This window comes from Neofelis nebulosa, chromosome 4 (assembly GCF_028018385.1).
Source record: "Neofelis nebulosa isolate mNeoNeb1 chromosome 4, mNeoNeb1.pri, whole genome shotgun sequence".
NCBI classification, from domain to species: Eukaryota; Metazoa; Chordata; class Mammalia; order Carnivora; family Felidae; genus Neofelis; species Neofelis nebulosa.
In genome coordinates, this window is record NC_080785.1 from 34,313,509 (window position 1) to 34,338,707 (window position 25,199).

General features: G+C 39.2%; 1 protein-coding gene across 6 annotated transcripts in view; it reads right to left on the reverse strand.

The window, feature by feature from the left end:
• Positions 1-25,199, reverse strand: part of ST7 (suppression of tumorigenicity 7) — a 267,683-nt gene that overhangs the window by 234,291 nt on the left and 8,193 nt on the right. Inside the window, exon 1 of one of the 6 annotated variants that reach the window (XR_009260286.1) lies at positions 18,812-19,718. Coding sequence is in view for 5 of the 6 variants with exons in the window: in XM_058724505.1 (XP_058580488.1) it covers positions 18,812-18,962 (151 nt within the window). In the remaining variant the exon portion in view is untranslated. Of the gene's footprint in view, positions 1-18,811; positions 19,719-24,947; positions 25,024-25,199 lie in introns of those variants that run through there. The other 5 variants (XM_058724505.1, XM_058724507.1, XM_058724508.1 and 2 more) reach the window with 5 other exon arrangements.

Sequence of the window (25,199 nt, forward strand, 5' to 3'; positions counted from 1 at the left end):
AATCCTGGAATTGCCCAACCATCTACTGAAAGTGTGGCTTCAAGATTAAAGCCCCATTACTATTCAGGGTTTGGTGCCCCAGTCAGCTGCACTCCAGATTAAAATCACCTCTGTAAGACCAAGCCAAGCAGGCATGCTGGGCCTGACTTAGTAGCAGTGAAGACAATGGCACAAAGGAGTTTGGGGAAGGCGGGAAGAGAGATTCACTAAAACTAAGCCACTGAAAAGTAAAAGAATCACACAGAAAAGACCTGAACTTCTGAGTATTAAGTCATATAAGAATGCATTATTCCAGCAGGAAGAGATGTACCAAACCTGATGAGGTGGCTTTTCTCCCACCTGTAAAAGAAAGCTATTTCATATACTGTTGTAGAACAGACCCACTCTGGCAATACTAAGCCCTATCCAGTTCACGGAAACCAGCAATGTCTCAATGACTGCTAAATAGGCATATACAATTGGAAATGGACATTAAAATAACAGTATATCACTTGGTACCTGTCAAACTAGCAAAAATATTGAAGTCGGTAACCTCAAGATTTGGTGACAATGTTGAAAAACAGAAGCTTGCACACAGGACTGGTAGAGTATATAATGGAATAACCAATGTGGTAAATTAATCATTGATCATAATTCTTCACATCCTCCTTGTTTTGAAATTATGATCCACATCTTTGCCAGATGACTTTGTAGTATCACCCACTAGAATTAGCAGAGTATATTTCCCCTCCCGCAGAGATGTTGGGCTTGGCCATGTGCCTTGCTCTGGCCAAAAGAAAACGAACAGAAGTGGCAATGAGCCAGTTCTAGGTATCGTCCACATGAGGTTTCACATACTTCTACTTGTCTTTCTTTTGCTCTTGCCAGTTCCCATGAGAATGGGTAGCTGTTTGTATAAAAGACTGAGAAAAATGGAACAGATCTGAACCCAACCTTAACCCAACCTGCAGCCAACAGACTAGAGCCCAGAGTCTGGAATCAGGAATCTGGCCTCACTCATTGCAGTTGCAACACTCACAAATCAATGGGGAAAAATAATTACTATTCCAAACCATTAAGTTTTAAAGTATTTGTCTGTTTGTTTCTATTTTGTTTTATGTAGCATTACTGCAGCAATCTCTGACTGCTACAACCATCTATAAAGTGATATGGCAATATCCAATAAAGTTAGAGATGTTCACATGGCTGAGAAATAGATGCTTCTGAGTATACGCCCTAAAGCAGAGGTTCTCAGCCCAATTATATTTAACATCTCCTTTTTATAAACAAATAATGTTAAACACCCTTTTTCTACCCCATAAGAAACCTAGCTGAAGCTGTGCTTGCAGGACTCTGGGAGTGAATATCTCCTTAAATTCTTCACCTACGCACCTCATTTGCCTCATCCCAGGCCCAACCCTATTTTAAATAGTCCAATTGTATTCAGAATGCAAAGTTTTCATGACTTCAGTAGAAGATTTAATGAAATAGACAGATATTTGTACTCTTACAAAGTATCACCAAGAACGCAAAATCTACTGATACAGGCTGATGCAAATGTGTTGTATTAGTAAATCAGACACTACAGACAATATTGCTACTGGAGTTATGAGTTTCCAAAATGATGAACAATTCTTGGTGAAGCTCTGAACAAAGTAGTCTTTAGTCTATTTACATGGTAATTTGAATTCTTAAAATCAATAGCATATACTATACCTATTAAAAAGTATTTTAGGATGACATCTGGAATGAACAGATAATTATAAACAGATTTTTTGCCTGTATGAATACCTGTGGGATATATTTAAAAATTATGTAGGATACAGGAAAACATATACATTGTGGGTCACCAAGAATCCTTGTCCTCATCCTTTCAATGCCAATCATTGTGATAACTAAAATTGTCCCCCACAAATTTCTACACTTTCCCTACTGGGTACTATTACCATTGATAATCCCTTCCCTGGGGAAATCAGACACAAGTGCAAAGAGGTTTATGCAGCATTCACTGTCCATTTGTAATGAAATGTAGATGCCACAGTACATTCACACAATGGAATACTACACAATTAAAATAAATGAACTATGGCTACAACATGTAAAACTTTCACCAGCATATGTCAAATAACAGAAACAAGTTACTGAAAGGTATGTGCTGTACCCTTATTACTACCTTATTACTACTTTATTCATGTCAATATTTTAAGCCTGCAAAAAATTACTATGTATTGTTTATGAATACATTAAATAAAAGGAAATAATACCAACTTCAGGAATATGTTTACCAATAGAGAGGAAAGGGGGGGTAAGGGATATGGTACAGCTTTACCTGTACAGGTAAGCGTTAATTTAAAAAGAGAGAGAGAGAGAGAGAGAGAGAGAGAGAGAGAGAGAGAGACAGACATGGGGCAGGAAATATACAAGATGAGCCAGGAGCATCTTGCAGCACTATAAAGTAAGGAAGTGCTTAAAAAGAAAAACCATAATGGAGGCACCTGAGTGGCTCAGTTGGTTAAGCGTCAGACTTCAGCTCAGGTCATGTCTTGCATTTCAAGCCATGCATTGGACTCTGTGCTGGAGCCTGCTTCAGATTCTGTATCTCCCTCTCTCTGCCCCTCCCCCACTCACATTCTTGTCTCTCTGTCAAAAATAAATACACAGTAAAAAAATAAATAAAAATTTTAAAAAAATTTTAAAAACCATAATGAAGAATGTATGTCAAAGGGACCCAGGAGTCATCTGAAAGAGCTCCCAGGGCACCTGGGTGGTTCAGTCAGTCAACATCTGACTCTTAGTTTCAGCTCAGGTCATGATTTCATGGCTTTGTGGGTTTGAGCCCTGCTTTAGGCTCTGTGCTGACAGCTCAGGGCCTGGAGCCTGCTTCAGATTCTGTGTCTCCGTCTCTCTCTGCCCCTCTCCTGCTCATGCTCTCTGTCAAAAATAAATAAACATTAAAAAAGTTTATATATATATATATATATATATATATATATATATATATATATATATAAAATAAATATCCATGAGCCCATACTAATGAAATAAACAGGAACAGATAAATCTCCTATGAGAACCATTCCAACTCTGCGTGTAAATACTCTACCCTCAAGGTGGGTAAGAGATTGATTATACAAACAGGCAGTGACCAGACCACATATAAAAATGGAACTCTGATCCAGAACTCACAACACCAGTCCTGAAAGCCAAACCACAACTTCTGTAGTAATCAGCCCAGTCAGGACTTAACCAATAAATGACAGTTTCTCTAATTTTTTGTCCCCATTTCAAATTTAGGATCAACCTGAAAAAAACCTAAATATGCTCCCCTAAACCAACAACAGAGTATGTTCTGCTTAGAGTTAGCCTTCTTCAGCTTCCCCGTCCCAAAAGCCTCCAGTTAGGGCCTACCTGAAGCCTTCCTTTTTTTTCTGCTGCAAAGCTTTCTTACTTAGTTGCTTGCCTTCCAGTCCCTGCCAAAAGCAAGTGAGGGTGGCTGTAGCAAGCTCTGAAGTAATAGCCTTTACTTGTTCTCATTTGTATGGTCCTTGTTTATTTCCATAAGGGGAAGCAAAACTCTTCAATCTTTAATTGTGGGCTGCGCAAAGTGACTTCCATTCTTAAAATTTTTTTTTTTTTTTCAACGCTTTTTTATTTATTTTTGGGACAGAGAGAGAGACAGAGCATGAACGGGGGAGGGGCAGAGAGAGAGGGAGACACAGAATCGGAAACAGGCTCCAGGCTCCGAGCCATCAGCCCAGAGCCTGACGCGGGGCTCAAACTCACGGACCGCGAGATCGTGACCTGGCTGAAGTCGGACGCTTAACCGACTGCGCCACCCAGGCGCCCCAAAGTGACTTCCATTCTAAGAGGACGGTATTTGGGGATGGAGGTGGGCGGGAGGGAGACTCACTTTACAGTGTAGAACTTGACAAACACTACCTCAGCCAGCTGATCAAGGTCAACATCAACACTCATAAGTCAAACTGATAGTATGTACCCTTGATATGTATAAAAATGGCACTATACGTCTGGTCTTCCTCCCCAAAACCCATAATACCAGAAAGATCATGAGAAAAATACCAAAAAATTTCAACTAATGGATAGTCTACAAAACACCTAACCAGTACCCTCAAAACTGTCAAGGTCATCGAAAACAATAAAAGTATGAAAAATTGTCACAGCCAAGAGGAGTCTAAAGAGACAGGACTGCCAAATGTAGTAAGTATGGTATTCTGAATGGGATCCTGGACCATAAAAGGACATTTGGTAAAAACTAAGGAAATGTGAATAAACTCTGCACTTCAGTTAATAAGGATATATCAAGATTGTTCATTAATTGTTACAAATGTACCACACTAATGTACATTAACAATACAAACTGGGTGTGAGGTATATAGGAAGTCTCTACACAAAGTAATTTTTCTTGTAAATCTAAAAGCGTTCCATAAAATACAGTTTATATAGTTTATACTAAAAAGAGAAAGGAAAAGCAATATGAATACTTATGGCAAAATGTTCCTATCCTTTTCCATACAGGTAAAATGCATCAGAATCAGAACTTTTTCAATTTTTTTAATTCTTTACAATGAACTCCAATTTAACCTCAACAGATTCTCACTCTTCCTTTTTCATCCTTCAGCCACATTTGCAGTGTCCTGAAGGCACCAAGTTCTGAAGGCACTTTGTTAATGCAGTTCCATTAGCCTCAGGGATTCCTAGAGCAAGGTCTAACTCAGTAGCTTCCACCATGAATTTAAAGCTTTCTCATCCCTTGGTGTTTGGTATTGATTTGCTCCTTTGGGCTCTGCACATTTTACTTTGGATTACAGTTGATTGTATGCCTGTTTCTCTTTCCCTCTCTGCACCAAGGACCTTGAAGACAGGAACCATGTCTTATTCACATTTCTATTCTCCACACCTACCCCACTCTTCAATCTTCTTGTTGGCTAGTCAATGACAAAAAGAGATTCCTATAAAGCTAAGTATTAATGGAATTCACATATCAAGAGCATATTTTGAATGAAATATAATATTTTATTGAGATAAATGCAACAAAGTAATGTAATCCACCAATAAGGTACTGTCTTAATGTCTAAATGTTTTTATATCTCCTTTTGTTTTTGCAGGTATTCTAAACATAAGAATATACATTAAAAAGGCATTTATGTTCTACTTCTAAGTCATGTTTATTCCTAGAGAGTAAGCTAGACATGAAACAATGGGTGGTCATAATGTTCAAGACACAGTAGGGAAAAGCCCATCCGATACCCTCACTGTTACACAACTCTGTTTCCCTGGTTAGTCCCAGTCTGCTAATCACTACACATACTAGTATCATTTAAGTTTTCCCTTTAGACTGGGCCATAATAAATCTCTGTTCTCTCTTAACAGTTTCGATGCAAGCTTTGAATTTAGATCTCCTCCCACTTAAACAGTAACATGTTGTTTGCCTTATATTTTTTAAGTATCTTACTTGTTTTCTCCATCACATATATTCCCATGGTTAAAACTAAAAGTGCTCATTTTAAGATTCACAGTTCTTTTAACTGTCTTTTAAAATCCAGCAGAAATAGTTACAGTATTTCCTGTAGCTAAGCAAAAAACAAAAACAAAAACAAAAAAACCCAAAATACACAACCTGTAAAAACTGAACATTTTTATGAATACTTCTATAACCAAAACTAATATCTGTATATCTTTGTTGAAACTTAATTGTCGGTGCTTCTGTACTTCCCTCTAAGAATTTAATTGTTCCAATAATGTAAAGAAAGAAAAAGTTTATTTTTAGGATAATGCCTTTCTCCAACAAATTAGATTTTCTATAAAATTGTATATATTACATTTTCACAGTTTTACTGAGTGATAATGATGATGCATATATAACTTTTGGCTTAGATAAAAAATAATTGAGAAGCAAGTTTCTAATATTTAAATATTATAATTTAGCTTCTTGCACTTCATCTCTCAAATGTAAGGGTGCAGTTTAAAATATTCTCTTTGGGGCGCCTGGGTGGCGCAGTCGGTTAAGCGTCCGACTTCAGCCAGGTCACGATCTCGCGGTCCGTGAGTTCGAGCCCTGCGTCAGGCTCTGGGCTGATGGCTCGGAGCCTGGAGCCTGTTTCCGATTCGGTGTCTCCCTCTCTCTCTGCCCCTCCCCCATTCATGCTCTGTCTCTCTCTGTCCCAAAAATAAATAAAAAACGTTGAAAAAAAAATTTTAAAAAATAAATAAATAAATAAATAAATAAAATATTCTCTTTGTTAGCAGAGCCAAATAAGCTAAGAAAAACTTTCTCTAAACCACAATCTCAAGTATTCTATCTAAGCCTGAACTGAGAAAAGTATAATTTATTTTTGTTTTATTTTTTCTTTGTCTTGTTTTATTTTAAATAAAAGATACCAATGACAGAGGATGGGAATTGCCCACCAGCACAAACCAGATCACACCAGTTCTTAGTATGTGCCATTATAGGAATATGAATGTATATCCTGGAAAGGACACCAATGGAGTCAAGTGAATATAATAAACACCCCAAGAGCATCATTTTATTAGTTCTATTAGTAATGCTCAATAAACAGTACCTAGCAAATAAAGGAAAACATCAATTTGGTAAAAAAGTAAATTTCATTCTCTCATTCTCTCTTTCTCTTAAAGAGACTACAAACTGGAAAAGCTTAACAGAGAGAACTATACTCTACCTATTGCAAAACAAATAACAATTTACAATGGTATTACAACAGACTTCTTAACAAAACAAAAAATCCTCTAACTGTAGATCACACATAAATCTAGACCCAAACTGCTTATAGAGCTACTTCTTTTTTTAAGACTTTTATGCCTCGGAATGTTTCAAATGTTTGTGTTATTTTAAATTGTTAAGCGTTTTATACAAAAAAATAACAAATAGTGCTTGCTCACTGACCTAAGAGATCCTTTAAAGCCCTCTACAGTTTTCTCAAATGTTCAAAAAGGTTGACCTTAACCAACATCCTTTGTTAGATCTGTTAAGTCAATTTACGAAACAAAGTTAGGGTACTCCATAAAGTATGCCTATAGCTAGCACACTTTCAGTTTCCTAAAATTCAGAGAAAAAAAATTCTTTCTCAGATAAATGTTGCCTTATTTTGCTGAGAAATTTAGTAGCGGGAATTTAACAGTGATTCCTCTGACCACAGCCACAGCTAATATGAAACACTGCTGGGGCTAATGGAGCCTGTCAGTTTCTTATTTTAGCACAATAGGTACTGCAGGAATGCCTGCTATATTTGAATGACTGGTAACAGTAACACAGGAGCAACTAAGCTACTCCACTGTAACATCAAAAAATAATTTCATTACATATTCTCTCTCTTCTGGGAAAGTAAAAACCTTTTATAGATATCTTTACAATGACATCTCAAATACAATGAGGATGCTAGAAGATATTTACAACAAACAGATGTTCAGTCCTGTGTAGTTAAAAACAACCCAATAGGGGCGCCTGGGTGCTCAGTCGGTTGAGCGTCCAACTTCGGCTCAGGTCATGATCTCGCAGTCTCTGAGTTCGAGCCCTGCGTCGGGCTCTGTGCTGACAGCTCAGAGCCTGGAGCCTGCTTCAGATTCTGTGTCTCCCTCTCTCTCTCTGCCCCTCCCCTGCTCATGCTCTGTTTCTCTCTTTCTCAAAAATAAATAAACACCAAAAAAATGTTTAAAAAAAACAACAATAAACCATTACCCTGCTTAGTGCAATTCTTAGACATTCTTTACAGGAATAAATGACCAGGATAAATGAGATCCCATTATATATTTTAACCTGCCATTTCCCTGTGAGAGACAAAGCCTATAGAATACAAACTTCTAGAGAAACAACCTACTACAATGCCTTGGATTTAAATAGTTTAAAGTCTACAAAGCACTTTCTCATTCAATTAATTTATCATCTCATATGAAGTTGCACTCCAGTCAAGGAACCAATTCCATCACGAGGCTGGTAAACCAAAGGCGAATAATCTCAGCCATAGAGACTCATGCCATGATCTCAGCCATGACCCATATTCATACAATGCCCAGACTACTAGAGTCTATTTAGCAAGTACAAATACTCCTTAAGTTGTACTACTTGTCCAGTTCTACACTTGCTGTCAATCCCATTCCAGCCCCATGTCCAGACAGTCACTGAGCATCATCTGACTAGTCACGTTTACACCAGACTATTTCTCCTTCTCCGTAGTGTTTTCCAGCTCTGAATTTGCCCATTAGTTCCACCTAGGGCAAACACCCCCTCTGATTCACAAGAACACTCTTTTTTCCTCCCTTGTCTTTGAGCTTTTGCCCCAGTTATCTCAGCAGAATCCCCTATCTCTCTGAGTTTCAGTTATGAGCTAAATAATAAACCCAGCCTTGAATGGTGAGTGTCAGCAACAGCCCTCTGAACCAAGGGAAAGAAAAACCTTATGTGGTGAAGTGAAATAAGAAAAGTACCACCACTGCCATTAATCTTGGGAAGCCTTAAAAATACTCATGCATTCACCTTTTCACATATTATCACTGAGTGATGACCATGTGATGGAAATACAAAGATGAAAAAGTCATAACCCCTGCTCTCAGAAGAACCAGTAAAGGTTAATTCCTCATCCCTTCCTAGTTCACATCAATAGATTCACATTCAATCCTATTTTTAAGATGTGACTTTATCATGCATGGCCCTTGCTCATAAGGAGCAAAATATACCTGGAAGCATTAGTGAACCTGGCAATATATTAGAGGACGATAATTGTTCAGCACAGAAAACAAGTGCAGAAACTGGGAGGAATATAACTGACATGAGATCATAGATCCAAATAATAACTGACAGGAATAATACTTCAATCTACAGGCACCTGCCTCTCCTCTCCAAATGAATGAATAAACAAACCAGTGGATGAATGAATTAACTAATGAATAAACACAGTCAGAGTCCACAAAATGGACTAACAACCAGGTATACAACATATGGTTGCTAATATTATTTATGCTCAGGGCTCAGTGCTAAAGGTTATCTCATTTAGAGTTCAAAATAAATCTAAGAAATAGAGATTATCCTCCTCATCTTGTAAATGAGAAGAGTCTTAATTTGTCCAATGATACCCAGCAGATGGCAAACTGGGATTTGAACTCAAATCTTCTAAATTCAATGCTCCTTTCATCTCATCATAGCTGGCATTTCTTTCTTTCATCAGATAGTACTTTACAGAGAAAAAAATATTACAATGAAATTGGCAATAAAGCACATTTCTTAAATGCTAAAACTATTTTCATTCTGGCTTCTCATATAAACTTAGAAATGCTTCTATAGTTAGTGGGAAGAATATGCAAAGACATGAATTAAAACTTGTGCTTAAGTATTTCTAATCACTTCAAATTCTGCTTCTGTGTGTTTCATAATGCCTGACAATAATGCTATGAAAGCCTTCCCAACCAAATCTTTCTTCTTTTACCCTGCCCTTCCCTATATATAAGAACTTTTTCCATGTTAGTAGAATCCCAAGCTCCTTCCTTACAGATAATATGAGGTACCTAACTCTGCAAATCCCATGTTTGAAGTTTCAGGTCATATTAGGCAAACTGGCTCCCAATGCGATCAATTTTTTTACTCTTAATATTCTTTATATTAAACTTACTTTACAATATGGACCAAAAGGATAGCTTTCCTTATAGTCTACCCCTAAAGAATGGATCAAAACATACAAATATTTTGGAACATCAGTCAAAATTTCAGGGTAGACTTTATCACTTAGAGTCAGTAAACACAATTCTCAATCTCATAAGAAATGACTAAATGATTATTATTCTAAATTCTTCATCAGATATATTGTTTATATCTGTTTTGAGCAATTCTTTAGCTGTCATTTCTTTCTGGAATTTCTTTTGAGAAGAATTCTCCCGTTTCATCATTTTGTCTAGTTTTCCGTCCTTTATGTGTTTTCATAGCTTGTTATGTGTCCTGCACCTGCAAGCACTACTATATTAAAGAAGGGTCATACACTGTCCGGGGCCTGGCCCTTCAGGAGGTGTTTTTTGGAGTGTGTTACATGCTTTCTGTTGTTGTGACTCTGGTTGCTTTATCTCCCTACTTGCAGTGGTGGTTTGGACCCTCCACCAGGTGTGCTTTGATTTGTTCGTTGAAGTAACTCAGGAAAAAACGAAATAAAATTTAAAAAAAGAAAGAAATGAATACCTGACAGATTTGAAAACCATTCCCAAAAAACAGTGCTACTGCTGAGTCACCACAACCAAATGACATAGTTTTCCATTCAACAAAACATACTAAGCCCTAGGCCCTAAACAGTCACTGTTCAAGACCCTGGGGATAGGCAGTAAGACAAAATAAGACCCTTACTCCCATGGCGTTTACAGTCACTTGCGGGACAACAATGAGAAGGCATAAAAAAAAGAATACAAAGGACGGGGCACCTGGGTGGCTCAGTTGGTTAAGCAACTGACTCCGGCTCAGGTCATGATCTCACGGTTCATGGGTTTGAGCCCCGCGTCAGGCTCTGTGCTGACAGGTCAGAGCCTGGAGCCTGCTTCGGATTCTGTGTCTCCTTCTCTCTCTGTTCCTCCCCTGCTTCTTCTCTGTCTCTCAAAATAAATAAACGTTTAAAAAAAAAAGAAAAAAGAATACAAAGGACCAGAGAACATCACCAGAAACATCAACTCTACAGGTAACTCAATGGCACTAAATTCGTATCTTTCAATAATCACTCTGAATGTGAATGGACTAAATGCTCCAATCAAAAGACACTGGGTATCAGAATGGATAAAAAACAAGATCCATCTATTTGCTGCCTTTTAGAGACTAATTTTAGATACTAGCAAACTGAATTCAACAGTACCTTAAAAGAATTATTCACTATGATCAAGTGGGATTTATTTCTGGGCTGCAGGGATTGTTCAACATTTGCAAATCAATCAATGTGATACACCACATTAATAAAGGAAAGGATAATCATATGATCCTTTCAATAGATGCAGAAAAAACATTTAACAAAATACTCCGTACTTTCTTGATAAAAACCCTCAAGAAAGTATGGATAGAAGGAATATACCTCAATATCATAAAAGCCATGTAGGAAAGGCCCACAGCTAACATCATCCTCAATGGGGAAAAACTGAAAGCTTTCCCCCTAAGGTCAGGAACACAACAGGGATGTCCAGTCTCACCACTGTTGTTCAATATAGTACTAGGAAGTCCTAGCCTCAGCAATCAGACAACAGAAAGAAATAGACATGATATTCTACATGGAAAACCTGAAAGACTCCACCAAAATACTGCTAGAACTGATATGTGAATACAGCAAAGGTGCAGGATATAAAATCAACGTACAGAAATCAATTGCATTTCTATACACAAATAATGAAAGAGCAGAAAGAGAAATCAAGGAATTGATCCCACTTACAACTGCACCAAAAACCATAAGATACCTAATAATAAACCTAAGCAAAAAGGTAAAAGATCTGTATGCTGAAAACTACAGAAAGTTTATGAAAGAAACTGAAGAAGACACAAAGAAATGGAAAAATATTCCATGCCCATGGATTGGAAGAACAAATATTGTTAACATGTCTATATTATCCAAAGCAACCTACACATTCAATGCAATCCCTATCAAAATAACACCAACATTCTTCACAGAGCTAGAATAAACAATCCTAAAAATGGAACCAGAAAAGACCCTGAATAGCCAAAGTAACACTGAACAAGAAAACCAAAGCTGGAAGCATCACAATTCCAGACTTTAAACTGTATTACAAAGCCGTAATCACCAAGACAGTATGGTACTGGCACAAAAACAGATACATAGATCAATGGAACAGAATACAGAACCCAGAAATGGACCCACAAATGCATGGCCAACTAATCTTCAACAAAGCAGGAAAAGAGTACCCAATGGAAAAAAGACAGTTTTTTTCAGCAAATGGTGCTGGGAAAACTGGACAACGACATGCAGAAGAATGAACCTGGACCACTTTCTTACACCATACACAAAAAGAAACCCAAAATGCATGAAAGACATAAATGTGAGACAGGAAACCATCAAAATCCTACAGGAGAAAACAGGAAACAACCTCTTTGACCTCAGCCACAGCAACTTCTTACTAGACATGTCTCTGGAGGCAAGAAAAATAAAAACAAAAATGAACTATTGGGACTTCATCAAGACAAAAAGCTCCTGCACAGCAAAGAAAACAATCAACAAAACTAAAAGGCAACTGATGGAATGTGAGAAGATATTTGCAAACGACGTATCAGATAAAGGGTTAGTATCCAAAATCTATAAAGAACTTATCAAATTCAACACCCAAAAGAACAATAATCCAGTGAATAAATGGGCAAAAAACATGAATAGGGACTTTTCCAAAGAAGAGATCCAGATGGCTAACAGACACATGAAAAGATGTTCAACATCACTCACCATCAGGGAAATACAAATCAAAACCACAATGAGATACCACCTCACACTTGTCAGAATGGCTAACATTAACAACTTAGGAAACAACAGATGTTGGCAAGGATGCAGAGAAAGGGGAACCCTTTTGCACTGTTGGTGGGAAAGCAAACCGGTACAGCCACTCTGGAAAACAGTATGGAGGTTCCTCGAAAAGTTAAAAAATAGAACTACCCTATGACCCAGCAATTGCACTACTAGGTATTTATCCAAAGGATACAAAAATGCTGATTCAAAGGGGCACATGCCCCTCAATGTTTATAGCAAAGCTAATCAATAATAACCAAATTACAGAATGAGCCCTAATGTCCATTGACTGATGAATGGATAAAGAAGATGTGGTATATATATGCAGTAGAATACTACCCAGCAATCAAAAACAATGAAATCTTGCCATTTGCAACAACATGGATGGAACTAGAGTGTATTATGTTAAGTGAAATAAGTCAGTCAGAGGAAAATAAATATATGATTTCACTCATGTGTAATTTAAGAAACACAACAGATGAACTTAGGGGAAGGGAAGAAAAAATAGGATAAAAATGGAGGCAAACCATAAGAGACTCTTAAATACAGAGAACAGAGGGTTGATGGAAGGGAGGTGGTGGCGGGGGGGATGAGCATTAAGGAGGGCATTTATTGGGATGAGCACTGGGTGTTACATGTAAGTGATGAATCACTGGGTTCTACTCTTGAAACCAATAGTACACTGTATGTTAACTAACTTGAATTTAAATAATTTTTTAAAAGAATGCATAAATAAACATATAAGAACTATAGCAAACAGTGCTAACTGCTATGCAGAGAATTCAAATACGGTGATATGACAGTAACTGGATGGTCATTTTAGATTGGGTCATCAGGAAAACCTCTCAAAAGAAGTGAATTTTAGCAGAGATGTGAATAGTTAAGACTATTGTACAAAAATCAAGTAGGAAAGCATTCTGGGGGGAGGGCACAGCTAGTGCAAAAGCCATAAGGCAGGAATAAGCAAGTATGCTGAAGAATAAAGAAAAAAAATCACAACATGTCTTAGAAGGGAGTGATCTCAAGAAAGAGTGGTAGAAGTTCAGAAAGGAAGAGTAGGAACGGGTCAGATCATCCGACTTTGTAAGCCAGCAGAATATATTTGGACTTTACTTTCAGTGAGATGGAAAGCCTTTGAAGGAAGCTGCATAGTATCTGAAGTTGTATACAGCAGGAATTAGAGTTCAAACCAGAAAAAATATATTCACTAAGTATATATGTTCACATATATTAAGTCCATGTATTTGCTTGTTTCTACACTCTACACTCAATGAAATTTATCCCAAGACACTGCAAAAGAATCCTAGAGCTAGAAAGAATCTTAAAGAATATAAAACTATCACTGTACATGTACAGAAACTGAGGGCCTAAAGAAAAAGTATCACTGGGACACCAATGGCTCGGTTGCTTAAGCATCCAAATCTTGATTTCAGCTCAGGTCATGATGTCACAGTTTGTGAGATCAAGCCCTGAGTCAGGCTCTGCACCGACAGTGTGGAGCCTGCTTGGGATTCTCTCTCTCTCCCTCTCTCTGCCCCTTACCCCCCTCTCTCCCTCTCTCTCTCTGTCTCAAAAATAAATAAAAAACATTTTAAAAAATCTTTTTTTTTTAAATGTTTTTTATTTATTTTTGAGACAGAGAGAGACCGAACATGAGCAGGGGAGGGGCAGAGAGAGGGGGAGACACAGAATCTGAAGCGGGCTCCAGGCTCCGAGCTGTCAGCACAGAGCCGGACGCGGGGCTCGAACTTAAGAAGTGTGAGATCATGACCTGAGCTGAAGTCAGACGCCCAACCGACTGAGCCACCCAGGCGCCCCTAAAAAATCTTTTTAAAATAAGTATCATTTATATTTCTTCATTAATGGCTGAGAGAAATGTCTCCAAAATAAGTAAGGACAACTAAAATGTCTGGGATATATCCTAAACTCAAAGCTGACATTAATTAGAAAATTATCCTTTCATGTGTTCATGAACTGGACCACCATGAATCACACGCATATGACCAATCACAGAATTTAAGTTTTTGTGTCAACCTCTGACCTGGATCTGAAGTTAAAAACTTAAGTAAGGCACATACCCACTAACGTGTTTAATCGATTTAATCATTCCAATCCCAACCCACTGGGTACACCACAACCTGGAAATTCATTCATCCAACGAATGGTAAGGAACTACTCCTATGTGCAAGAAATTATACTGGAAAACAAAGAATTAGAATCACAAAACAATAATTCATGCAAGGTAAAATCTGCCAACATGCCTCTCAGATAACAGCACTTCAGCTGAAAAGATCATCTGGCAGCAGGCAAGCTGGTCCTGAAGGATGAGCAGGATTTACAGATGGGGAGAACATTTTAGACAACAGGCACAGTAGGGGTAAAAGACCTACATTAACTGCAAGCAGCCTTTGAGACCAGAAATCTAGAGTATTAATTACATTTAGAGCAACTATTTCCAATATGAAAATACTCAAAACTGAGTTATACCTAAATGATATTTATGTTTCATTTCAGCTCAGTAATACAAGAGTTTTGCATCTGTATTTACCACCTTAATTAACACCAAAAAAAAAAAAAAAGTGTTATAATATAAACAAACTTAAGCCTAGGTCAGACTATTACATTTGTTTTCTAAAAGGAATTAAATAGGATTTCAAAAGCCTTTGAAAATTTGCTTTTCAGGAAACATAAAAAGAAATGGAAAATCACGTATGCTGCCTGGTGCAAAACTTGCAAAGGTGCCCTTTTTAAGAAACGATGTTAACATGCAAAGTGTTTTAAATTCAGCATCCAAAATTTCAGAACACAGAGTAGATGAGAAAGTGCTATCAACATTGCAGTATAAAGTTGTGCTACTTTTTAAAGACTAATCTATTCCACTGTTTCTCTTGAATAATACCCTACATGACTGCTCCTATCAACAATTAATTTTCTGCCCTTTTGGAAAAAACATTATTTTAATATATTAATTCACCTGAAAACTGACAAGCAATAACATAATTTGGGGTTTTTAAAAATCATGTTAAAAGTTCATTCTATTTTCAGGAAATCATAGGAAACTGTTTTAACATTCTCCTAGCCAACTCAAGGGCAGAGCATCAAAAAAAATCAATTATCAAAGCTAACCAATGTGTGCTATTTCTAATATGTTTGTATTCTCCCTTATCTTTCTTAAAATTCATTTTTCATTGCAAGATCTCATTGCCAATGTGATGTTTTCCCTATGTGGAATTCTCTGAACTTTATCCTTAAATGGCACAGGTAGGCTCAATGCAGTGAAGGTCAAGTAAACCCACATGGTAGTAGTAAGGAAGTAGAACAATGGAACTCGGGCTCACCATAAAAAGAACCTTAAAGGTATTTTTACTTGGAAAACCATACATGATAGAAGAGCAACAAAGGTATCATTGTTCATTAAAGTCTTTTTCTTTCATTGTTTTAAATTCCACATGATTCACAGTTAGCTGAATCTGACCTTGGAAGGACTACTTTCTGCATCCCCAACTCAGAACCACAGAATTCTCTTCATGCTCCAAAGTTCAGTCCAAGAAAAGCTCCCACTGCCTTGCCCTGCTTCACTTTGCATTACGGAAAGTTCTTCCCATGTGGGAAACTGCTAATTTTGCCTGAGTTTTACAAACTTGTGGATCTTCCCATGATAGCACCTGTCACAATGTCCTATGCATTGGAGGCATTCAAGAAATTTTTTTAAAGAGCAAATCAGACAAAGCACATTTATCAAAAAACAGATCAAATGAGGTCAGAAATATTAAAGTTGTCATTGGTAATCAATCTATTAAGAACATGCCAAGCAGATATCCAAAACAACTCCGGAACATTTTTACCAGATTCCACAAAGTACAGAGTCGGGGCTGTGTCATGGAAGCCCTGGGCTCCTGGCTGCCTCACCAGTCTGCCCAACTGGGATGATGTCTTCACCATCCCTGAGGAAGGAGGCCTGTGCTACCCACAGCTCCCTAAAGGCAGCTCTAGACTCAGTGGCAACCACAGGGATACTCGCCTTCACCGCCACAGGAAGAGCAAGCACCAGGACTTAGGAACAGAAAAATGAGTCCCATTAGAATCCACTAGCTCTCCCTGCAAGGACAATGTCCCCATTTTCCTCATCTTCTCACAAAAATAGCAGAGAGGTAGTTGTCTCTATATGCTTCTCCTTTTACCTTCCTTTATGACTAACATGTGCATAAAACCACACTGAAAACAGAAGTCCAGCATCACTACAGAAAACAGCCTCAGGCTCCCTCCGTCATATATCTGATGAGATCCAGCCCTGAAGTCCTGTACGTCTTCACATTTTCTATCGCTTACAAGCCCAAAAGAGCAACAACCCTTTACAAATTAGCAAAGGTATTTGTAGACATGCCAGATTTACAGTTGCTGGGAGAAGATCTAACTACAGTATTTTCTCCCTTAAAAACTACATCGTTTCCCAATAGGTATTCTGCTTCTTGCCTGTTCTGCACAGAGGACTGATAAATGGCACTTATGGGCACATGCACACAAATACACACACGGATGATTATTTAATCTACTTTTTAAAAAATGTGGTATACAAATGTGTGTTCCAAAACACAAATCTTAAAGTTGTATTAAATAGTAAATGTTCACATTTTTTTAAATCCTGCAATAAATTTCTGGGAAGACAAAAAATCAAATTTATCAAGAAATACAGGATTTCCTTACCACATATATTCAAATAACTTCTCAAAATTACAGGGCTTTGGGACTAGAGGTATCCTGGAGATATATTCGCCTAAAACAGGGAAGATGTATTGTGACAATCAGCAACTCTAAATGAAAAATAGCCAGAAAGCCATGGTCTTTGAGATGACTAAATCCAAAGGCTGAGCAAAAGTTATTAAAAATGGCAGGATGATTCTAGGGTGCAGGATCCTGTCTCCCAGGGTCACTATGAAACAAATGTAAGTATGAACATGAGTTCAAGTTACAGTTATCAAAGTGCCTGAGGTTTAGAATTTAAAAGCACAAGTATCTAACAAAATGAGTAGATTATCTCAAACGTTCTAAAAACTGTTTCAGTGCAGTTAACAACACACAGGAAAATGCATTACCAGACCTGGACTCCAACAGTATGTAAATATATCCATTACATACATATTCTGGGCTGTAAGGATTCTCCAAAGTACTGTGAAACGAAACTAAACCAAACTAACTAACTAAATAATAAAAACCTATCTATCTTTAGTCCCATAACTATTTCCAGACTTCGAAAAGGACCGTAACCCTTCCTTCAAAATATATTTTGGGTTTCTGAATTGTCCCTGGAGTGTTTCTGTCGGTGTGGATTTTCTTTGTGGCTGTTTTTTAAGGATTCAGTCGGCTGGCTGCCAATTTATTAAGGTCCTGTTCTAATCACCTTCACTTACGACCGTGGGTATGAGACATGCGGGACTCACTTCCTTAGCATGCGGAGCTGGATCAAAGATTCGGGACAGGCTAGTTACCAGAGCCTAAGGCAGGCGGGGAGAGGGTACAGAGAAGGGTAGAGAGCACTTAAAACCATCACGAATTCGATTTCCCGTCTCTCCTTGTCCCTCTGACATTCCGGCTGGTAACCCGACACGTCATCCATACCCCTAACAAGGTATCCCTCTCCCCTTCTAAGTCACAGCGACCCCGCCCCGCCCCTCAACGCCGGGGGCTCAAATTCGGACCCCCAAGGGCGCAGCCCGGACAGTCGAGCCCCCGGGTCCCGGCTCGGCTCTTGCTGAGGGCCTTCAGAGCTGGGCACCCCTGGCAGCACCCCCACGGAGGCGCCCTCCGCCGGCCGAGTGCCGGCGCCTGGGGAGAGACGCCCGGCGCGACTACACTTCGGGTGTTCGGCACCCTCGGCAGAGAGAGGCAGTGAGGAAAGGCACGGTCTAACTCCGAGGGGAACTTCGGGGTCCGCGCGCAGACACCCGAGGGGGCGTCCGCGGGAACGCCCTCGCTCCCGACTCCCATCCTCTCTGTCGCCTGCAGACGAGCACCCGGCAGGGCGGCCGGATCAGGTCGCGGTGCCGACGCCGCCTGCCGGGCCCGCCTTGCGGCGTGTGCGCGGCGCGGCTCCACCTCCGCGGGGCCGGAAAGGCCGCCGGCCGCCCCCTCACGCTCCTCGGACCCCGCCGCCGGGCCCGGCCACCTGAGGCGCCGCGTCCTCGGCGGGTGGCCGCGGGCGTCCGGTGCGCGGGCCCTGGCGCGTCCCCGAGCGCGCGCCCGGCCTCCCGCCCCCGCCAGCCGCGGCCCCGCGCGAGTTGCACTAACTTTCCGGGGCGGGGGAGGGGCGAGCGCCGCGGGCCCGACTGCCCCGGCCTTACCTGTGCTCAAGTTGTCGTTGATTTTCAAGGGCACACGCAGGATGTAGACCAGGAAGAGCACGATGAAGAACCACACGGTCCAGAGATAAGTCCAGGACCAAACTATGCAGGACTTGAGCTGCTCCAGAAAGCCCGTGCCCGCTTCAGCCATTTTTCAGCGCTGCTCTCTGCTGCCGCGGCTCTCGGTGTCTGCCGGGATGATTCACCGGCCCGGAGGCGCCGCTCGCGCCGCCGCCGCTGCCGCCGCCGCCGCCGTGGCCCGGCGCCCCCGGAGCCCGCCCGCCGCCCGGGACGCGGGCGCGGCGGGAAATCGCGCGGGCCACGGACGCGCCTACCTTTCCTTTTCCAGCCTTATTGCTAACTCTCTGAAGGCCCCTACATGTGGCTTTCGTGGAGGGATCACGTGGCCCCTGCCCCCTCACGTTCTGATGCCATTTATATTTATTGTGCTAATATTTAGAAAGACAGGCCAACTGGGGCGCGAAGGGGAACTCTTATAATGATAACTCACATATGTTGAGGGTTTACTATATGACAGGCACTGTTCCAAGCTCTGTAGGGTCTCATTTAACCCCTTCAACAGTCCCCATTCTGTAGACAGGGAAACCGAGGCACAAAGCGATCTAGTAGTTTACCCTAAACTCGAGCCAAAATTAAGTTGCAGTGTGATGAATGCCACACATCGACCCATAGAGGTCTTAAACTCTACACTCCACTCCTTGTTTTCAAAATTCAGACTCGGAGGGATGAATAAACTCAGGGCAGTTGGGAAAAGATAGATGTGCTCCCGTCACTGGTTAGTAGGCTGGAAAATAAATCACGCTGTTAAGCAAGATTTCCGTTGCACACGCTATTTACCTTTGTTTTGTCTTCCTTGGAGCAGCACAGGGGTTTTCCAAAGAAATCTTAACAAGAAGAATGTTTATCCTCTAATTTTGGGGGGGAGGGGGGGTTCACAGTTCAAACAACTCTCAGCCTGTTTTTAATATAAACAATTTTCTGGGATAATTTTGGCTTGTTCTAAATGGGCTAGTTTGAGTAAGATTATTATAAATGTTTTTGTCTGGACTGAATAAAACGTTGCCTTTACCAAATGAAAGTTGAAAGTCTATTTCTGTCCATAAATAATTTCAGTTTCTGTGCATTAGATAGTAATAGAGTAATTGCAGGTTATCCAATCTACAGCCAAGACATGTTTAGAATTCTGAGTATTCAGCAGAATATTTTATGATAAATTTTGCTTTGCCTAGTTGTAGTTTTCTCTATAATAAAACAAGCTTCTTTAACTTCTTGCACACAGGATGTATTTATGGCATAATACATAATAAACTACTCTCACATTTTCACTAATTCCAGTAGAAATAAGCAACATGAGTACATGAACCACCTATTTTATGTTATGAGAAGTAACCACCAGATTCTCTACAGAATTGCCTACTTGCTTTAAATGAGCGTCCTGGGGCCTTGCTTTTTGCTGTCAGTGAACCTCAAGGAAAGGATATAAATATGACTCAGATGAGCCACAGTTTTCTGATGAGCCACAGTTTTCTGATTATCTACTAGGCCCTCCTGAAGGATCAGCCTGTCTTATTCATTATTGCCTCTCCCTAGTGTTCAGCCAGGAATGGGGGTTGGAGTTGGAGACATGTCTTTGTGCTTGGACACAAGAGTAAGACAGCACGATCCCTTGGGAAGTGTGGCTGCTTCAGTGTGGCTGAAATGCAGGCTCTCCATGGAACGGTGTAGAGAGAGAAAGTTGAAGAAGATCTGATTTTGCAGAGCCTTGTAGAAACACAAAGGTGTTTACTGTCATTTGGCATCACACACACCCACAAATCCAAATGATCAATTCAGAGATGTATGTAGGTGTACATTAAAGAACTATTTAAGACTGCAGAATTGACAGGCCTTGGTGACTGGTAGGATAGGCAGGATAACAATAAAAGGTAAAGGGTGGCTCTTTTGAGCAGAACCATTCACGAAATAACAACAACCCAGATGTGTCTAGCCTCCTCTTGACTATCTCCCAGTGGAATGGCTCACAGTCACCCCAAGCTTATCACATCCAAACTCACCTCCAACTGCTCCTCCTTCTAGAGTTTTGTCACAGAATGAGCACCACCCTTCCAGCTCCCCAATTCAGAAATTTGAGGATCACCCCCAACCCCAGAAGACACGGGAGTCCCTCTCACCTCCTTTCCTCTCCACATTTAATTGGGCATCAAGGGCTGTCCCCGATCTGTCACTTCTCTCTATTCCCCCGCAATAGCCTTTAGTGTCATAACCTGATCATCCCTCACAGAGAAAAATGTGTGGGCTTCCTGCCACTGGTTTCTCCACAAGCAACACTAGCACCACCATCACAACCACCACCGCCATGCCTCATCCCGGCTTATTCCGCCTTCTTCCACACTTCTCAGCCAGAGTTACCTTTAAAAGTACAATTCTGAAAACTCATTCCCTGCTTAAAATGCTTCACGGCCCTATCTACTCCACTCTTACTCCTACTCCAATGCCCACCTCAAGGATAAAATCTAGATGGCACTCAAGGTTTGCAGGGCACTCCTCCCAACCTACACAGTCTCATCTCCCATCCTGGGCACACACTCTTCATACCACCAAAGTTTTGGCATACACGCTCTTCTCTTTCATGCCTTTCAACCTCCTGCTCCACAGGACCGGCCTGTAGTATACTTTTCTGTGATGTTCTTCCCACCAACCTTCTTTCCTGCCCAAACTGCCTGATGACAGCTTATTTAGAGATGCACTTAAAATATCACCTCCTTTGTGACACCAGCTCCCTCCTGCCTCCTAGAGTTCACTGTCTCTTTCCTGAGATGCAACACCAGGAAGCTTACGGTAGGCTGTTAAAGCATAGGATTGGAGCCAGACAATGATGGGCTCTATTCTTGGTCCTGCTATTCACTACCTGGGTGCTCTTTACAGGTCACTGAGTTTCCCTGAGCCAGTTTAGTTTCATCATCTGTTCAATGGATTACACTTGTACCTATTACATGGGGCTTTTGGAAAGGTTTGATGAGATGACTACTGAAAATGCTTAGCACAATGCCTAGTTAGTATCTTTCCTCTCTAGTAATAAATTGAGGCCTCTAATATTAGGTAATATGTTATTATTGTTTATTTTAGTCCTCTTACCTCCTAATACAAATAGTGCTAATGTTTGGCACATAGTACATGGTCAGTAAATGCTTATGAGTGTTGTATAAAGGAATGAAAATCAATCATACGAAAAGAAATTTCAAATCTTATATTTTATAAAGCCACCTGGGTAGCTCAGTCGGTTGAGCAGCCGACTCTTGATGTCGGCTGGGGTCATGATGCTGGTGTTGCGGTATCGAGCCCCACACCTCCCTCAGGTTCTGTGCCACGCATGAAGCCTGCTTCAGATTCTCCCTCTGCCCCACTCCCTCACTCGCACCCTTTCTCTCTCTCTCTAAAATTAAAAAAAAAAAGTTAGAATAGTAAATTTAAAAAAAAAAGAATACTAATCTTAGATTTAATTCAGGGGTAAAACTTAAGATTTGGTCTTCCACCAGGTGTAACTACCCATAGTTGTATGATAGGAGTTAAATGACCATTAATTTCTGGGGATTATGTAAAAACAACACACTCCTAAATTCCTCATAAATCAGTTTGTACATGTGGTTAAAATGTGTATCTTAGTCTGATAAAATATCTGAGCTGAATAAGAAAAAAGTTCTTTAAAATCATTTCTCTATTGTCTTTTGTTTGTCAGTGGTGTTTACAAGTGTATATGCATATATTGGCTGTTATAGTCTTTAGGTTTATACTTTTTTATAAGTTTAAGAATCTATTTTTGGAAGTGATTTTCAGAGTTCATCTGGGATTACAATGCAAGAAATAACTGTTCTTGATCCAGCAATCCCACTTCTGGGTATTTATTTGAAGAAAATGAAAACACCAATCCAAAGAAACACAAGCACAAAGAAATACAAGAACAATACAATTGTTCATTGCAGCATTATTTACAATAGTCAAGATATGGAAGCAACCTAAGTGTCCATCTAGAGATGAATGGATCAAAAAGATGTTCATATATGTAATCCATATATATATATATATATATGTATATATCCATGTATACAATGGATATTATTCAGCCATAAAAAAGAATGAAATCTTGCCATTTGCAACAACATGGATGGACCTAGAGGGTATTATGCTAAGTGAAATAATTCAGCAAAAAAAGACAAATACCTAATGATTTCACCCATATGTGGAATCTAAAAAACAAAATAAATGAACAAACAAAACAGAAAGAGACTCATAAATACAGGAAACAACTTGTTGGTTATCAGAGCGGGGAGGGGTTGGAGGTAGATGAAACAGGTGAACAGGTCCAAGAGGTACAAACCTCCAGTTATAAAATAAATAAATCATTGGGATGTAATGTACAGTGTAGGGAATATAGTCAATAATAGCATAATAACTTTGGTGACAGAGGATAACTACACTTAGTATGGGATCATTTCATAATGTATAAAAATACTGAATCATTATGATGTACACTTGAAACTAATAGGATATTGTATGTCAATATACCTCAGAAATAAACACAAAACAATAAAACAGTTAAAACTTTTTTAAAAAAGAAATAACTGTTCTGACTCCAGCTTCTGGTTAAAACAAACAAAAACTCACCCACGCTCATTGGTTGAATTTATGAATTAGTCAATACCCTATATTCATGAATAACACCCTAACTAACTGGTTACCCTTATTTAGTGACTTCTTTAGAACTGAATAAGTGCAACTCCAATCTAGTTTAGTGTTGAAAACCAGTAGGGCAGACAAATAGGCTTGGAAGGGAATTTTCCATTTCTAACTTCTTCAAGACAACATACTCTCTCATAGAGATATCGAAAGGATGGAATTTTAACTATCCATATATAGTTGGAAAGATGAGTTAGATATCAAAAGACTTAGGGAGAATGACCCCAAGATGTAATATTGTATGTATAAAAAATACATGCACACACATTGTCATCTTACAGTGAAAGACTGACAAATGACTAGGTTTAGAAATTGTATGATTGAGTATAATCATACTTACTTTCGTTCCCCTATTCCTTAAAAAATATATCTTAGTTTCTATATAAAGCCTTTCACAGACATGTCAATACTTAGTGGCATCCCTAATCTGTTTTAAAAAACCAATATTATTTTAAAAAGACAAGGTTTCTTGATACAGAGAATAATCCTGATAGCAAGAATGCAAAATAGAATGATCAGGGCCTTGTAAAAAGAATCTGTTCTCTCTCTCTCTCTCTCTCTCTCTCTCTCTCTCTCTCACACACACACACACACACACAGACACACACACAAATAAATAAATAAATAAACTTAAAAAAAAAAAAGAATCTGAAGGCAACCTAACCCTATCTTCACCCTAAAATCCTGCTCTAGCCAGTGGAGACAGTACTTCATTTTCAAAGAAAAAATAATATTCCTTTGGAAATTTTTACAGTCTTCTTTACACTGCTGAAATACACTCAGGAGAGAAAACTAGAAGATGAGTGAGATTAAAAAGAAAAAAATATGAGAGATAGCAGAGAGATCACATATATTCAAAAAAACAAGACCAGAAATATATATTTTAAGAAACCTTCTAAAGTTCTTTCTGATCCTTTGTTTCCTAGGCTAACCAATCATGTGAGGTAACAGTATTACTCACTCTCTTTATTTATTCTATTTATTCCTTACTATTATAATCAATATCTTTACTCTTGGGAAGATAGTCTAAGATGGGCTGGTTTTTCAGTTATAGGTTAAATAGTGTAGAAATGATAATAGTATACTTTCTTTTCATTCTTGATACTCAAACTAAAATTTAAAAAAATAGCACTTTTAATCAAACTAAAAATCCATTGTCTGAAATTTACTGTGTGTGTAAAACACCATCAGTTATCCCAATTTTATTATTTAATTTTAAAACTGCGCATTTTTGGCCCATGACTGGCTAGAATTTCAGGATCCAGAGTCACATCTAGACACCTCTTTGCTAAAAATTATAAGATTTCAATAATACCCAGCACTAGTAATAACCACCATATAAAATAGTTCTGAGTACAAAAATAGTATGCTGTCTACTTACTTGCTGTGTGCATAGCATGTTCTTCTGTGATTTTGGCTTCATATTTCAAGTTCATGCACACAAACCTCCAAAGCACCTGACAAATTTAGACATATTAATTAAACAAAGAATCTGTTGCATTGAAAAAAAAAAAATCCAGAAATCAGGTTACACTCATGTTATAGAATTATTGGCAGAATTAAGAAAAATCTGATAGTCATTATATAAGCTTAGTTTTTTCTTTGTTACTGATACAGAGCATTTATTCTCAAA